This window comes from Canis lupus, chromosome 6 (assembly GCF_011100685.1).
Source record: "Canis lupus familiaris isolate Mischka breed German Shepherd chromosome 6, alternate assembly UU_Cfam_GSD_1.0, whole genome shotgun sequence".
Classification (NCBI taxonomy): Eukaryota; Metazoa; Chordata; class Mammalia; order Carnivora; family Canidae; genus Canis; species Canis lupus.
Window position 1 is genome coordinate 24278699 of NC_049227.1, and position 18401 is coordinate 24297099.

An 18401-nucleotide genomic window follows, 5' to 3' on the forward strand; every position below is an offset into this window, starting at 1 on the left:
ACACACATATATAATTAATAAACCTTCAAAGTTTTAGAAGAAAATGCCAAATTGCTTACCAAAGTAACTGGACCAACTTATGTTCTCATCAATAGTAATTGCAGTTTCCACTGCATTACATTTTTATATATATTTGGTATTTTAGCTTTCTAGATTTTAGCTATTCTGGTAGGTTTGTATCACTCTACGTTTTGTTTCCTATTGCTGCTGTAACAAATTCACAAGTTAGTGGCTAAAACAACACAATTTTATCTTATAGTTTTGGAAGGGTTCTCACTAGACTAAGATAAAAAGGTCTGCAAGACTGTATTCCTTCTGGAGGCTCCAGGAGAAATCCATGTTGTTGCCTTTTCAGGCTTCTAGAGGCTGTCTGCCTTACTGAGCTAAGGGCAGTTTCCTTTATCTTCAAAGCCAGAAGCTTAGTATTTTGGAAGCTCTTATCTCCAATGTGATGGTATCTGGAGGTGTGGCCTTTGGGATGTAATCCGGTTAAGATGAGGTCATGAGGGTGGGGCCCCATGATGGGATAGTGTCCTTATAATAAGATGAAAACTTGCTCTTGAGCTTTCACTCTCCCTCTCCTTCTTTCCTTCTGTTTCTGCCATGTATGGACAGTGTGAGAAAAGAGTCATCTGCAAACCATGAAGAGCCCTCATTGGGAAACCAAATCAAATGCATCCTTGATCTTGGACTTCCTAGACTTTGCAACCATGAGGAAATAATTTTCTATTATTTAATCCACCATATCTATTTTGTTATAGCAGTCAGAGCTAAGAAGCTGGCTTTTATATTTCCTTTCTTGGAGACCTTTACATCATTTGAGTTACTGTCCAGCATTCTTTCATTTCAATCTGAAGGAATCCATTAGCATTTCTTGTGGGGTAGGTTTAGTGGTAATTCATTTCCTCAGCTTATTTAAGACAGTTGTTTTAAAGTCTTTGTCTAGCAGCTCCAATCTTTGTATTTTTCTTAGATTGATTGATTTGACACAGAGAGAAAATGCACAAGCAGGGGGAGAGGGAGAGGGAGAAGAAGGCTCCCTGGTGAGCAGGGAGCCCAGTGCAGTGCTCCATCCCAGGATCCTGGGATCATGACCTGGGCTGAAGGCAGATGCTTAACCGACTGAGCCACCCAGGTGCCCCCTGTTTGTACTTCTTCAGGAATGGTTGCTGTCATTTTATCTTCTTCCTTTGAACAGACTATGCTTTCCTGCTTATTTGTAGGCCTTGTGATGTTGTAGAAACTTGAGTAAAATATCAGCCACTCTTCCAATCTTTGCAGACTGACTCTGTGTCAGAGCAGTTCATCAGTAATTAGTGGGGTTTGTTCTGAGACTAGGGATCACTCCTATCCCATTAAGATCAAAGTCTCTCATGTCTTTATGAGCATGTACACCATCTTGGCCTGTATATTGCTTTCTCAATTCCCTCCCCTATAAATAGAACTGCTTTGAAATGTGTTTATTCCCCAGGGCCTTATATCAGGCTCTCCTTCAAGCCTTAGTCTATATTATAGTCTTGATTAATAATTTCTTCCTTCAGGCATCTTCAGGTCTGTGGTACCCCGGCAGGTTCACAACCAATGGATACCACTGCTCTTCCCTATTTAAAATCCAAGTTAGACAAAAAGAGAGCAGTCCTTCTTGCAAGCCTCTCGATATGTTAGAATGTTGGAAATAAAGATCTGTTCTACTTCTTCCACTTCAGGGGAGAGCTGGCAACTGGACTGCCATATCCTCCAGACCAAGACTGTGCTACACTAGGGATAGGTTGAATTAAGGGCTCATAAACATGCTATGAAATTTCCTATCATTTTGAATGTGACATTTTCTTGTTTGGGCATTTTCTTGGTTGCTATAGACCTATGATTGTTTTCCAGAGTTCCTATAAAGTTATAATAAACTGGCTGAGTTTCTGCTTTTTTTTTCTCCATGGGCAGGGGTGGGGGGGCAAAGGACTTGGGACTTCCTAGTATGCCATCTTATTGACAACATTTATCTTTATGTTTTTGGTAAGTATTTTCCTGACAATTAATGCAGTTGAATGCTTTTCCATATCTATAGATCATGTGTCTATCTTCTTTTATGATACATCAGTTCTGACCTCTTTCTCTTTTTTTCTGTTTCTCTGTTTTATTCTTACTGCTAGAGAATTACACTTAGAATATGATCCAGATGTGAAGTTATTCATAAGAATATTAAAAGAACTATGGTTGAATATGTCTGAGAAAATAAAAAGGTGGAGAGCATAGGTTTACAGATGAATAACTTCATGAGATAAATTTTGGAAAGTAATTCACTGTAAGCTTTATATCTGAGGAATACAAATATGAAATGAAGAACTTATTAGATAGGTTTTATTTTATATTGTTTTTTAACAACATCTGTTGTTTCCTGACTTGTTCATTTTAGCCATTATGACTGTTGAGGTGGTATCTTATAGTGGTTTTGATTTATATTTCCCTGATGCTGAGTGATGTTGAGCATTTTTTCATATGTCTGTTGGCCATTTGTATGTCTTCATGTCTTCTGCCCATTTCTTGATTGGATTATTTATTCTTTGGGTGTTGAGTTTGGTAAGTTCTTTATAGATTTTGGGTAGTAGACCTTTATCTGATACAACATTTGCAAATATCTTCTCCCATTCTGTGGTTGTCTTTTGATTTTATTGACTGTTTTCTTTGCTGTGCAAAAGCTTTTTATCTTGATGAAGTCCCAATAATTTGTTTTTGCCTTTATTCCCCTTGCCTTTGGAAATCTGTCTAGTAAGAAGCTGCTGCCCAAGAAATGCACAGTGGAAAAAAAAGGAAAATAAACAGAATAGTATTTGAGACATCTGTGACACAGTGAAAAGAAACAATACACATGAAAACAAAATCAGAGAACAAAAGGAAAAGGACGATGAGACAGAGGGAAGTAAAAGACTGGCCAAGAAATTTATAAAACTGGTAACAGATACCAACCTTCAGATTCAGGAAGCTTTGAATATACCAAGCAAGGTAAAAACAAAAAAAACCTAAGCACAATACAGTAAGAATGTTAAAAAATCTACCTCAAAGGAAAAATAGTAAAAGAAAACTGTGCAAAAAAGACACAATACTTTCCAAGGAATTTTAAGAAGTCTGATAGCTGACTCCTTGTAAAAAAATGATGAAAATAAGCCATGACAATGGAATGACATCCCTAAAGTGCAGGAGGTGGGGGGAACAGAAAAATATTCTTCAAGGGATAAAAAAAAAAAAAAAAAGAAATAATTTCCAAACAGTCTGCAAGATATTTTCTCGCCATTAAATCTTTCCTAAAAGAAATACCATAGCAAGTTCTTCAGGAAGAGAAAAATGATCCCAGATAAAACTACAGAAGAGAATAAAAAGCAATGGGAAAAACTATGAATGAATACAACTAAATATTTACTGTAACAAAAAAATAGTAGCTTTTGGATGATAAATGTATAAAATTAAAATGCCTTATAACAATAACGTAAAAATCTGGAGGTTATTTTTGGAATGACAAGATCTTATCACTATCAGGGAGGTGGTAACAGCAGTAACTTGCGGTGACAGTAATTAATCATACATGCATGTTAGGGGCACCTGGGTGGCTCAGTCAGTTGAGCATCTTGCCTTCAGCTCAGGTCATTGTCCCAGGGTCCTGGGATTGAGCCCCACAATAGGCTCCCTGGTCAGCAGGAAGTCTGCTTCTCCCTCTTCCTCTGCCCCCCACCTCACTCACGTTCTATCTCTCTTGCTTGCTCTCTCATTCTCAAGTAAACAAAATCTTTTAAAAAAACACCCAAATGTGCATGCTAATTTTTAGAATGGTCACTGAAAGAATATTTAACACAAATTCAATAGAGGGCAGAAGAAAAAGGGGAAACAGGAAATAAAACAATTCAAATAGGGATCCCTGGGTGGCGCAGCGGTTTGGCGCCTGCCTTTGGCCCAGGGCGCGATCCTGGAAGACCCGGGATCGAATCCCACGTCAGGCTCCCGGTGCATGGAGCCTGCTTCTCCCTCTGCCTGTGTCTCTGCCTCTCTCTCTCTCTCTGTGACTATCATAAATAAATAAAAATTAAAAAAAAAAATAAATAAAAAAAACAATTCAAATAAGAAAAGAATAAACCCAAACATATTAGTATTTCTTTGGATACTTTAATTATAAGGCCAGATCGTTAGCCTGGAAAAAAACTAACACAACTATATACTGTTTATGAAAAAAAATTTTTAAGAATATGAAGAATCAGAAAATCTAAATGCAAAAGGATGAAAATACATTTACCAAGGAAACAATAATCAAAGTACCTATGCTATTTCTAGAAAAAGCATATTTTAAGGCTAGATGCATCATTAGGGATAAAAGACAGAAATAACATTGTGATACAAGGGCTTAATCCATCAGGAAAATACAATTAGAAATATGCATGCATCCATGAATATATAAACTGTAGGTATAAAGCAAACTATATGAAGCAAAGCTTTAAACTGTATCAAAATTTTACAGAAAAGAAAAATAAGCAACATATCAGTAACAACAGAGATGAGTAACTCTCCAATAAAAACAGGAGACATGTTAACAAGTACACATAAAATATTTACCAAAATTGATCACATGCTGGATCATAAAATATGACTCAATGTATTTAAAATGAACAAAACCATTCACAGTATATTCTCTGAGCAAAGTGCTATTAATCTATGAATACATTTTAAAACTGTTAGAAATCAAATTACACATTTCTAGTAAACATCATGGTTCAAAAGTATTTTAGAAATTAGGAAATGTTTGGGATGCCTGGGTAGCTCAGCAGTTAAGCATCTGCCTTTGGCTCAGGGTGTGATCCTGGAGTTCCTGGATCGAGTTCCGCATTGGGCTCCCTGCATGGAGCCTGCTTCTTCCTCTGCCTATGTCTCTACCTCTCTCTCTCTCTCTCTCTCTCTCTCTCTCTCTCTCTCTCTGTGTGTGTGTGTGTCTCATGAATAGATAAATAAAATTTTTTAAAAAAAGAAATTAGGAAATGTTTGTGAATTAGCGATAATGAAGATCAAACCTGTGGGATGCAGCTGAAGTGAAGAGATAATGTAAAGCTCTGGAGTTTTGGTTTGTGTGCACAGTGTGGCTCTCCCAGTTAGTTCCTGTGACAACACTAATGATTAGTGACCCTCACAATGTTAGTGGTTTGCCCTTACTCTGTTAACTGGCTATCCAGTAAGCTGTGAGAAGAGAACAGCACTGAGCACCTTGTCTATAGTAGTGCATAGAGCAGCAGAGAGAGTGTCATGTTTTTCTTTCTACTCTGGAGCTCTCTGTATTCATGAAATGCTTCTAGCCTCTGATCTCTTTTATCTGTTCTAATCTGTATAGGATCAGAGCTCTTCCTCAGAACCAAAAGTTACAACCTTCCAACCCTAGAGCACCATGGACAATGACTATAAGTTTTCTAATGGCATGGAAGCCAGTGAAACTGGCCTCTGAGCCCTATATCTCATTTAAAACAAATGGGTTTGCTTTCACTTTCACAGCAGGGAAGGATGGCCAAAGAGATACCAGATGGACAAAAGATAAGGAAAGTGACAAGTGTAAACTGAACAAATATTCTCCTAAATCCTATCTATTAATTATTCAAATATTCAAATGCTCACACAAATGCACAAAATTTGAATGGTCCATGGCACAAAATTCAAAAATCTCTTGAGGCAATCAGATCACTAGAGTCAGGAGAAAATTACCTACAAAAAAATTTGTCGGGAAGCCCGGGTGGCTCAGCGGTTTAGTGTCGCCTTCAGCCCAGGGCATGATCCTGGAGATCTGGGATCGAGTCCTGCATCAGGCTTCTTGCATGGAGCCTGTTTCTCCCTCTGCCTGTGTCTCTGCCTCTCTCTCTCTCTCTCTCTCTCTCTGTGTGTGTGTGTGTGTCTCTCATGAATAACTTTAAAAAATCTTTAAAAAAAATTTGCCAGGACGCCTGGGTGGCCCAGCAGTTTAGCGCCTGCCTTCAATCCAGGGCGTGATCCTGGAGTCCCGGGATCAAGTCCCACATCAGGCTCCCTGCATGGAGCCTGCTTCTCCCTCTGCCTATGTCTCTGCCTCTCTCTGTGTGTGTGTCTCTCATGAATAAATACATAAAATCTTTTTTAAAAATTAAAATTAAAAAATTGACTTTGTTTACTATGGGACTGCTATTGGTAGTATGACAGGCTGTGTCTTTCCATAATTACAGATGCCTTGGGCCAATACATATTAGAGAGCAAGCAGGTCCAGAAGGTAGCTTAAGAAATACATTTCTGTTTCTTCAAATAAGAATATTTTTGTTTTAGAAAATAAATGTAAAGGAAAAGATTTTCACTGAGGCATATTCCACAATATACTCCCTGACATAATGAGCCAAAGTATATTTTTATCTTTCTTGAGAGACTTAGATATAGGTCAATATTAGCTGAGGAGAATCTTCTGGAATGTACCAGAGAATAAAACTCCTCAAAAGACTTTGTCTAATACTCACCATTAGTAAGCAGCAGGCAATGAAGAAGATGAGGAAGTCCCAGAGCAGAGCCGAGAGCCAGAAATTAGTGGCAGAGACTCCACTCACAAACTGGATGTGCTTTGCCTTAGTGATTCTCTCAGTCACCGTCAGAAGACAAAAGCTACTGACAAAAATACTCATGCCAAAAAACAAATTCAAGGCTACCTGTGCTCCTGTTAATTTTCTACAAAGGAATGAATAAAAAAAGACACATTGATAAGACAACTAAGTGGAAAATACTAGTTTCTAAAAATAACTTGTTATTTATTATATATTATTTATTTTATTATTCTATTAACTTTTAAAATTAACCTTTTTTAAAGAATGTGTTCAGATAAGGAAGAAGGACTATATTTAATGTACCAAGCTCAATTCCAATAAAAAAGCATACGTACCTTTTCTCAAGTTTTTTAGAAGCAGCATTTAGAGGCTGAGGTTTGTTAGAGACTGTAATTGATGCATTGGGACCAGAAAGAGCCATAAAAATAATATTGTCTAATACTGTCAGGGATAGTGGTGGTGAGTGGTATGCCTGGTTGTTGAACCAAATGGTAACCTCAGTTTGACGTCTAGTAGGCTGAAAGGAAAGTGCAATAATGCATGAGTAAATGCATTCTTGACTTTGCCCCAAGTATTCCGTTAGGTCACCTGGAATGAGAAAACAATAATGACCATGGGCTCAGCATGCAATACAGATCACTTAGTATGCATTTTGGAAAGGTAGAACCCACTAATTTTACTTGTCCAATATTTTTTCTATTTCCAGTGTCTCACAACATCTCTGACAGACACATCTTGATCATTCAACTCAAGAACTCTATTCTAATAATCTACACAAACCTCGCACCTTTTAGCTTAGTTTCACTTAGAAAATATAGTCCACCAGGAAATACAAATCAAAACCACAATGAGATACTACCTCACATGGGTCAGAATAGCTGTTGATGAGAATGTGGAGAACGGTTAACCCTTGTGCACTCTTGTTGGCAATGCAAACTGGTGCAGCCACTGTGGAAATAGTATGGAGGTTCCTCAAAACATTTAAAATAGAAATACCATATGATCCAGCGATTCTACTATTGGGTGTTGACCCAAAGAAAACAAAAACACTAATTTGAAAAGATATAAGCACTCCATGTGTACTGCAGCATTATTTATAATAGCCAAATTATGAAAGCAACTCAAGTCTCCAGTGATAGATGAATGGATAAAGAATGGATATATATACACACATATATACATATATATGTTATATATATACACACACACATTACTCAGCCATGAAAAAAAGAATGAAATCTTGCCATTTGAAACATTACTATTGATATATCTGTGACACATAGTCTTTTTATTTTTGTATAAACAACATAATATAGCAGAAAAGGAACCACATTATTAATCAGAGAAATCATTTCTCCCTCTTCTCTCCTCTGTCATTTCTAAACAACTACATGGTCTTTGACTAATAAATGTTCATCTAGTGCTTCTGTCATGGAGGAGAAAAAGGAATAAAGGAATATGTGATTTAATGACAGCTTTTATGCCACTCAGCCTATGTGTATGCTGCAAAATCAGGATAAAGATAGAATAATCAACATTTCTCATGCATTTTCATTTTTCACAATGGAATCTAAAGGATAAAAGAGAAACGATCTGCCAAACTACACAGCTCTATGCTAACCTAAACCAAAACTGTCAACCACGCAGCAGCTAAAGGAAATACAAAGGAAACACATGAAAGGCAATGATCAGCCTTGAAAGACGGACAGACTTGCTCCTTATAGATGTGATTTAGTGTAGTGAGTGGGTTAATACTGCAGACTCCCACCAGGCAGTCCTAAAATCTAGTCCCTACTCTAATACATACCAGATTCATTTTTTTGACAACTTAGTTAAGATCTCCAAGCCTCAAGAGATGTGTGGGAAATATCAGAAAGGGAGACATAACATAAAGACTCCTAACTCTGGGAAACGAACTAGGGGTGGTGGAAGGGGAGGAGGGCGGGGGGTGGGGGTGAGTGGGTGACGGGCACTGAGGGGGACATTTGACGGGATGAGCACTGGGTGTTATTCTGTATGTTGGTAAATTGAAGATCAATAAAAAATTAATTTATTAAAAAAATAATAAAAATTAAAAAAATAAAATAAAAAGATCTCCAAGCCTCAAGCTAGTATGATTGTTACAGAAATGTAGATAACTGAAATATTTAGAAAAGTTCCTGCCAAAAGTAGTGTTCAGTACATGTAATCAATTATTATTATTGTCTTCCAAATAAGTAGTTCAGAGTAGCCTGCCCATAACATCTTCAACCTAACCTGTTTTAAAATATGGGTAATCTAGAGATTTGTGCATAGCCTTTCAGGATTTAGTACCATGATACCACATTGTAAGCCTGGTTTTATGTGAGGTTTTGTGCTAAATTTTACAAAACAAGATATTTTAGTACTTAAAATCATTCCCTAGAAGGTGTAGCAAATAGCTGGCAGATGGCTACAAAGTGCCTTCATTAATAATGAACTTTTGTGGCCAATCTCCTTGAGGGATAATTCTTATTTCTGATTTGGCTGCCTTTATGAGATTGGTGACAGTCAAGAAAGAAAAGAGCAATTGCTAAATATTCGTTAGGACCCTTCTTTGTCAGTGATACAAGCAGGTTTCCAACAATTACCAGAAAGAACATTACCTTTCACTTCCTGAAGTTTTTGTTTCTTTGCCTTTAGTAAGATCTCAAGATTTTTTGTTAAATTCCGAGTAAAATCAGAATCAACAGCAATTGATAAAGGCACAATGGTTTGACCATATTGTTCCAAATCCATTTCCCTGGCAGGTTCAGTTTTAGTTCTTATAATTTCTATTCCTTTCATCAGAAAATAAACGATGCCCAGAAATCCCAGTATCTGCATCAATATCAAACTCCAGTTGCGCCAAGAGAACATAGCCCTCTTTATGAACATGGCATAGAACTGCTGGCAGTTAAGAGACCACTGACAAGAAGAGAGAAAGATGCCATTACAATGGTTACAAGCCTTAATGAAATTCATTAATATTAATTTTCTGAATCTTATGGTAGAAGATGTACACATTCTATAAATATATCCTTGAGTAGAACACAGCCATGGTTAACACACAGGTAACAAGCAAAACTTCTTTTTGGGGGAATATGTTGAGGCTTGGCTTCTAATTATACTGAAAACCTCAAAAGGATGATTTTTTATCACAAACACAATCATGGCATCTCTGAGCAGAACAACATGACATCAGGCTTCATCAATATTAAATCATGATCCTTTACTCCTATCTCTATTTGACAAATGAAGCATTCCCATAATGTGCATATGTAATAAGTTTCCACTGCTAGGTGTTCATCCATGTGATAGTGGATAGCCAGGAAACAAAAAATGAATTTATTTTTAAACTTCAGTAATAGGGGATCCCTGGGTGGCTCAGCAGTTTAGCGCCTGCCTTTGGCCCAGGGCGTGATCCTGGAGTCCTGGGATCGAGTCCCACATCAGGCTCCCTGCATGGAGCCTGCTTCTCCCTCTGCCTGTGTCTCTGCAGAGAGCTCTCTCTATATATATGTCTATCATGAATAAATAACTAAAATCTTTAAAAATAAATAAATAAACTGCAATAATATACTCCAGTACTTTTTCTTCAACTTCTAAATTTAAAGTAATATGCCTAATTGTTAATTTGAAAAATGTTACTAAATATGTTATTTTCTTTTTTTTTTTTCAGGCTCTTTGGCTCATCTATAGTTGATTATATTTTTTTCAGATTAACAACAGAACCTGTTCCTTTTTTTAAGATTTTATTTATTTATTCATGAGAGATGCAGAAAGACAGAGGCAGACACACAGGCAGAGGGAGAAGCAGGCTCTATGCAGGGAGTCTGATGTGGGACTCAATCCTGGAACTCCAGGATCATGCCCTGGGCCGAAGGCAGGCACTAAACTGCTGAGCCACCCAGGGATCCCCACAAAACCTGTTCCTTTAAATGTAAAGACCTCCTCTGAAAAGGTGTCTGAATATTGAAGAAAAGCATATAGAGTATATATATTACTTGGGTATGTAATCTATAGCTTAACCAACATTTTGGACACCCCATAATTTATCATGAAAAAAATATTCCTAATTAATCAACCAATATTATCTGAATAAAACAATCAGCATTTGGATGTTGTCATTAACCAAAAATAAGATAAAGTTTAGAAGGAAAATTTTTTCTCATATTGTCTTCAAAGCAGAAAAATGTGGTTTCTGACTTTAAGAAGACGTGTTATTAGATACATTTCTAGAGTGAAAGAATATGCAAATGCAAGAATCAACTTTTCTAGACTGGTCTGCAAATCTTCTTTCATCTGATTTCCCACCAGATCGGGAAGAGTGATACCTCAGAAGAAATACACAAGCAAGGAGAGGAGAAAAATCACATTTCTAAGTAACTGAATCATGCCAAACAGTCTGCAATTCACATTACTAGTATAAACACATTAACAGTCTCATGGAGAATGAAATTGGAGCACAAATATGTTAAATGTCTTGGTCAAAGTCAAATAAGCCAGTAAATGATAGAATAGGAATTCCAGTTCTATCTGGTTCAATAAATGGTGCTGGGATAATTGGACATCCACATGCAGAAGAATGAAACTAGACCACTCCCTTTCACCATACACAAGGATAAACTCAAAATGGATGAAAGATCTAAATGTGAGACAAGATTCCATCAAAATCCTAGAGGAGAACACAGGCAACACCCTTTTTGAACTCGGCCACAGTAACTTCTTGCAAGATACATCCACGAAGGCAAAAGAAACAAAAGCAAAAATAAACTATTGGGACTTCATCAAGATAAGAAGCTTTTGCACAGCAAAGGATACAGTCAACAAAACTCAAAGACAACCTACAGAAAGGGAGAAGATATTTGCAAATGACCTAGTTTCCTAGTTTCCAAGATCTATAAAGAACTTCTTAAACTCAACACCAAAGAAACAAACAATCCAATCATGAAATGGGCAAAAGACATGAACAGAAATCTCACAGAGGAAGACATAGACATGGCCAACATGCACATGAGAAAATGCTCTGCATCACTTGCCATCAGGGAAATACAAATCAAAACCACAATGAGATACCGCCTCACACCAGTGAGAATGGGGAAAATTAACAAGGCAGGAAACCACAAATGTTGGAGAGGATGTGGAGAATGTTGCAACAGGATGTGCACCTGTTGCACTCTTGGTGGGAATGTGAAATGGTGCAGCCACTCTGGAAAACTTTGTGGAGGTTCCTCAAAGAGTTCAAAATAGACAGACCTGCCCTATGACCCAGCGATTGCACTGTTGGGGATTTACCCCAAAGATACAGATGCAATAAAATGCCAGGACACCTGCACCCCAATGTTTATAGCAGCAAGTCCACAATAGCCAAGCTGTGGAAGGAGCCTCGGTGTCCATCGAAAGATGAATGGATAAAGAAGATGTGGTTTATGTATACAATGGAATATTACTCAGCCATTAGAAATGACAAATACCCACCATTTGCTTCAACATGGATGGAACTAGAGGGTATTATGCTGAGTGAAATAAGTCAATCAGAGAAGGACAAACATTATATGTTCTCATTCATTTGGGGTATATAAAAAATAGTGAAAGGGAATAGAAGGGAAGGGAGAAGAAATGGGTGGGAAATATCAGAAAGGGAGATATTGGCCTCAGAACATGAGGACTCCTAACTCTGGGAAACGAACTAGGGGTGGTGGAAGGGGCGGAGGATGGGCAGTGGGGGTGAATGGGTGACGGGTACTGAGGGGGGCACTTGACGGGATGAGCACTGGGTATTATTCTGTATGTTGGCAAATTGAACACCAATTAGAAATAAATATATTATTTAAAAAAAAAACAAAAAAAACCACACACGCACACACAAAAAACAAAAAACAAAATTCCATACTCTGGTTATACAACACCCACTCTGCTTCATGACTGGCCTGTAAACCCCTCAGTAAAGGCACGCTTATGGGCCACTCTGAGAAATGTTAATCATCTCAGAATCCCTGGTCTTCATTAGAGAAACTGTAGGGCATAGACAATCGGAACAACGAAAGAAATTCTTGGGAATCCATTGAATTTTCCCATGCTAATAAGAGAACAGTTGGGGAACAGTCCATTAGGAAGTGCCAAGGCCTTCCAATGCATAAATTTAAATGGCTTTTTTTTTAAGGGCTTTTATGTGTGTAAATAGTGATAACTTTTGCTCTGGCCCTTTTTCAACTCTGAACAAACTAACAATTTTAAAAACTGAGATAAGTGACTCTTAGAAATAACAATAGTGACAGTAAAATCTGATTTTTAACTATCATATTTTACTTTTGAATTAGAAAGTTAACTGGATTGCTTTATAGACTCTTCCTGACTTGGCCTTCCCTGGCTAAGAACTCCAAAGTCTCCTAGAATTCAAAGATTAGGATAAAATTTATCTTTTTTTATCCCATCCAAACATATACCACCAGCATTACATTCTTAGTGAAGATGCTCACCCCGGTATTAAACATAATATTAGAGTGTTCACTTGAGGTTGGAGAGTATGATCTCTCAAAACTTCTGGGCACATTCATATTCTGGTTCATATTTTCTCTTCTGTTTTTGTCCTTTAGGGACAGGGTCTGGAAAGCTTCATTATTCTCTGTACTGACCCTACACATAAGAAAACATTCATTTTAACAAGAACAGCAGTTTTATTGCAAGGTTTTCAGAGTTGGTGGAAAAAAATTAAAAAAAAAAGCACAGTTATCTAATATTAATATTGGATAAAATAAACTGAACTTAATTAAGTTAAAGGTGTAACAGTATCTTTTTTTAGAAAGGAAGGTATTAAATTTCTTTTATTTTAAGGAAGTATATTAATTCTAGCAGGGTTTTTATTTTTATAATGTTTCTAAGCATATGCCAGTTTAATAGATTTGTTTTTCAATTTTCTGCTCCAGGCAATCTAAATATCTGTAATGGTTTACAGAGCAAAAGAGCACATAATTCAGTTGTACTCCAAGAGTTCACAACTCCACAAGAGAAAAAGACATTTTTATTTTATTTTATTATTTTTTAAAGATTTATTTATTTATTTATGATAGACATAGAGAGAGAGAGGCAGAGGCACAAGAGGAAGGAAAAGCAGGCTCCATGCTGGAAGCCTGACGTGGGACTCGATCCCGGGACTCCAGGATCGCGCCCTGGGCCAAAGGCAGGTGCCAAACCGCTAAGCCACCCAGGGATCCCCTATTTAATTTTAATATACAAAAGAAAGTGCTTAACAGAATCATAATAATCATACTATCATGGGAAATCTGAGGTCCACCCACAAGTGCTCTGAAACCTGTGATGAAATCTCATAATTTGAGAGATAAATTTTTCACTCTAAGCCAATGAGCCAACAAGACTTTGATACCTTTATTAACCAGGATCAAAAGGAAAAAAAAGCATCAAATACTGATTTAGTCTGACAACAATATTTTAAATTCAAGGTAGTGTTTGTGCTATGTCTGGTCACTGTGATGCTACAAACCAAGAAGTATGGTTTCTTCCTTGACTTTTTTCTCTAACTTCTTTATTAGGGTTTTATTAATTTGTATATAATTAAGACATATTCAATGGGAAAAGTTTTGAAAATTACAACTAAAAGAAAACATACTCAAGATCTTATGACTCAGACATACACAAATGACATTTTTCTATATCTACATATGCACGAGCATGAATGTATGTATACATATACATAAAATGCAAAATTTGAATCATGCTCTAATACTACAATGTTACATAACTCGCTTCTAAAATTATTTACATTCATTTTAGGTGCTGGGAAAATTGAAGAGTCACATGAAGAAAAATGAAACTGAACCACTTCTTTACACCAATACACAAAAATAAACTTAAAATGGATGAAAGACCTAAATGTGAGACCTGAACCCATCAAAATCCTAGAGGAGAACACAAGTAGCAACCTTTCTGACTTCTTGCTAGACATGTCTCCAAAGGCAAGGGAAACAAAGGCAAAAATGACCTATTGGAAATTCATTAGGATAAAAAGCTTTTGCACAGCAAAGGAAACAGTAAACAAAACTAAAAGGCAACCTACAGAATGGGAGAAGATATTTGCAAATGACTTCCCAGATACAGGGTTATTATCCAAAACCAATAAAGAACTTATCAAACTCAACACCCCCCAAAAAAAATTCAGTCAAAAAACCGGCAGACATGAACAGACATTTCTGCAGAGAAGACATACAAATGGCCAACAGACACATGAAAAGATGCTCAACATCACTCAGCATCAGGGAAATACAAATCAAAGCCATGATGAGATACCAGCTCACACCTGTCAGAATGGCTAAAATTAACACAGGAAACAACAGATATTGGCAGGATGCAGAGAAAGGGGAACCCTCTGACACTGTTGATAGGAATGCAAACTGGTGTAGCCACTCTAGAGAACAGTATGGAGTTTCCTCAAAAAGTTAAAAATAAAACTACCCAATGAGCCAGCAATTGCACTACTAGGTATTTATCCAAAGGATAGAAACATGTGATCTGAAGGGGTACCTGCAGCCCAATATTTATAGCAGCAATGTCCACAATAGCCAAGATATGGAAAAAGCCCAGGTATCTGTCAACAGATGAGTGGATAAAGAAGATATGAGATACACACACACACACACACACACACACACACACACACACACTTGAATATTACTCAGTCATCAAAAAGAATGAAATCTTGCCATTTGCCATGGCGTGGATGGATTTAGAGGGTATTATGCGATGCGAAATAAGTCAGTCAGAGAAAGACCAATATGATTTCATTCATATGTGAAATTTAAGAAACGAAACAGATGAACACAGAGGAAGGGAAAGAAAAATAAGATGAAAACAGGAGGGAGGCAAACCACATGAGATTCTTAACTCTAGGAAACAAATTGGATTGCAGGAAGGGAGCTATGGGGGGAAAGGGATAATTGGGTGATGGACATTAAGAAGAGCACTTGATGTAATAAGCACTGGGTGTTATATGCAACTGATGAATCACTAAATTCTACCCCAGAAACTAATAATATATCATATGCTAACTAAATTAAATTTAAAATAAAAATTTTTATATAAATAAAATTATTTGTATTTACCTTAGTATATCTATATACTTCTAATGACTATTGAATTTCATCTTACTGTACAGATGTGCCAGTTAACTGGCCAATTTTGATTGCTTTAACTTTTTGTTATTACAAACAATGCCATGATGAACATTATTCCACATTTATCACTATCCACAAAGAACAAAATTGCAGATGTAGAATACTCACATTTTAAAACATTTAAAACTTGTCTCTCTTGTCAATTGCCCTTCAGAAAGAGGCCAAGTTTATAACATCTTCCTATTTTACCACATATTGACCAAAACATTTTTTTTTTTACATTTGGCTATTTTATCATTCCTTTGAATTAATTTGACCATTTGTGGTTATTCTTTTGTGAATTAATTTTCTATCACTTGTCTAATTTCATATGGTATTTTCATATTTTTCTTTTGGATTTAGAAGAGATTCCTATTATAATTAATCTGTGCCATTTATCATTTGTTTCTTAATTTTGTTGGAGTATTCTCTGATACAGAAATATTTAGACTTTACTTAGCTAAACATTTTTCTTTAAAGTTTCTTACAAAAAAAGAACAAATGTAAGAAAACATCTATATCCTCAACTCAGAAAATTTAACATTTTGTTAGTTTGAGCCAATTTTTAAGATATATTACAAATAAATTTAAATCACCTCTGAACAAGATTGTCAATCCCCTTTTCTTCCTACCATCAAGTCAACTATGATGTTTGGTATGTAATCCTCTAGATACTTTTTAAATAAACTTTTAACAATAGAATAGCTTTAGATTTACAGAAAAGTAGCAAAGATAATACAGAAATCCTGTATACCCCTCATGCAGTTTCCCTATTGTTAACATCCTTCATTACCATGGTACATTTATCACAACTAAGAAACCAACATGGACAAATTGCTATTAATTAAACTCCACTTTTTATTCACATTTCACTAGTTTTTCCACTAAAGTCCATTTTCTTTTCCAGGATCCCACAAAGCATATGTTATATTTAGTCATTATATCTCTTTAGGCTCCTCTGGTTGGTGACAGTTTTTAACACCTTCATTGTGTTTCATAACCTTGGATATTGTGATGAGGTGTTTTGTATAATGTTCCTCAATTTGGGTTTGTCTTGTTTTTCTCATGGTTAGAATGGGGTTATGGCTTTTTGGGAAGAATATTGCAAAGATGAAGTACCCTCTTCCTCTCATTATATCAGGGCAAGGGGGGTATACGATATTAACATGACATATCACTGCAATGAAACTATTACTTTGATCACCTGGCCAAGATAGTAGTACGTGAGTCCATACTGATAACAGAACTGAATGAATAAATGGAGAAGGGAGACAAATCTTCCTTGTAGAATTCCAGATAATGATATAGATACTATTCCCTCCACAAAGTATATGTATGCAATCCTTCCTCCCCTTGAGTATGATCTGTGTCTAATGACATGTTTCAGAAGAATAGAGTACAAAATAGGGATAAAAGGTAATTTTACAGTAGAGCAATTAGATATATTTTAATATTACTATACACACATATGCATCCATAAATGTGTATAGTTTTGTTTTATGAGTTTAATGTTTTATGTAAATGGTATATTTAACAGTCCTACAAATTTCTTTTTTCCTCTCAAAGATTAGACATTTTACATCTCTCCATGTTGACATTTGTACAAAGAGAAATTTAGTTCATTCTTTCCAACTGATATGTGTTGTATTTCATTACATAGGTATCATATTTTATTATTACACTGTATTATTTATTCCAGTATTTTGCTATTATACACTTCAATGAACATCTCTGTATCTATCTTCTAGGCAATTATGTGAGATTTCTCTAGAGTGTATATATAACAGTGGAATTTCTAGATTGTGGAAGGTAGATATTTTTAACTCACTGGATGTTGCCATGTATTCACCAATGCAGTAGAACCATCTTACTGTATAATTGGCAGGTTTGAGAGTTCTTTCCTTTTCATCAGCACAATACTGGATATGCACTGCCAAAGTGATTTTGCCCATTCTAAGTTCTTTTTATTGAGTAAGAAATTTTAGAATTGGCTGATCAATTCTTAAAAAAACTTCTTCTGGGATGCTGGTTGATAGGGCTGGAATTGATCTGGATGGAAACCATAGATCAATGTGGGGAGAATATGGTTTTTGGTACTACTGTTCTTCATTTTTTTTCTTTTGTTTTTTAAGATTTTGTTTTTAAGTAATCTCTACACCCAACATGGGGCTCAATCTCAAAATCCCGAGATCAAGAGTCATGTGCTCCACTGATAAGCCAGCCAGGTAGCCTGGTTTTTGGTGCAATTGTAATTGGGGTTGAGTCCTTGATTTCTCTTCCTGCTGCTTCATTATTGGTATAGAAATGCAACAGATTTCTGTATGTTCATATTGTAACCTGCAACTTTGCTGAATTCATGTATCAGTTCTAGCAATCTTTTGGTGGAGTCTTTTGGGTTTTCTACATAGAGTATCATGTCATCAGTGAGTAAAGTTTGACTTCTTCCTTGCTGATAGGGATGCCTTTCATCTTTTTGTTATCTGGGGAGGCTACAACTTCTAATACTAAGTTAAACACTAATGGTGAGAATGGACGTCCCTGTTTTGTTCCTGACCATAGAGGAAAAGCTCTCAGCTTTTCCCCACTGAGGATTATATCAGCAGTGGGTTTTTTATATAAGGTTGTTAAGATATTGAGGTATGTTCCCTCTATGTTC

General features: G+C 36.3%; 1 protein-coding gene across 16 annotated transcripts in view; it reads right to left on the reverse strand.

The window, feature by feature from the left end:
- The window catches only part of LOC489979 (ATP-binding cassette sub-family A member 3-like), a 191200-nt gene that overhangs the window by 54114 nt on the left and 118685 nt on the right, over positions 1–18401 (reverse strand). For 15 of the 16 annotated variants that reach the window (XR_005360835.1, XM_038540120.1, XM_038540119.1 and 12 more), the window contains 4 exons: positions 13058–13214; positions 9203–9503; positions 6914–7166; positions 6498–6702 (listed from right to left, as the gene is read on the reverse strand). Coding sequence is in view for 15 of the 16 variants with exons in the window: in XM_038540120.1 (XP_038396048.1) it covers positions 6498–6702; positions 6914–7166; positions 9203–9503; positions 13058–13214 (916 nt within the window). In the remaining variant the exon portion in view is untranslated. The remainder of the gene's footprint in view (positions 1–6497; positions 6703–6913; positions 7167–9202; positions 9504–13057; positions 13215–18401) is intronic. The other variant, XM_038540124.1, reaches the window with a different exon arrangement.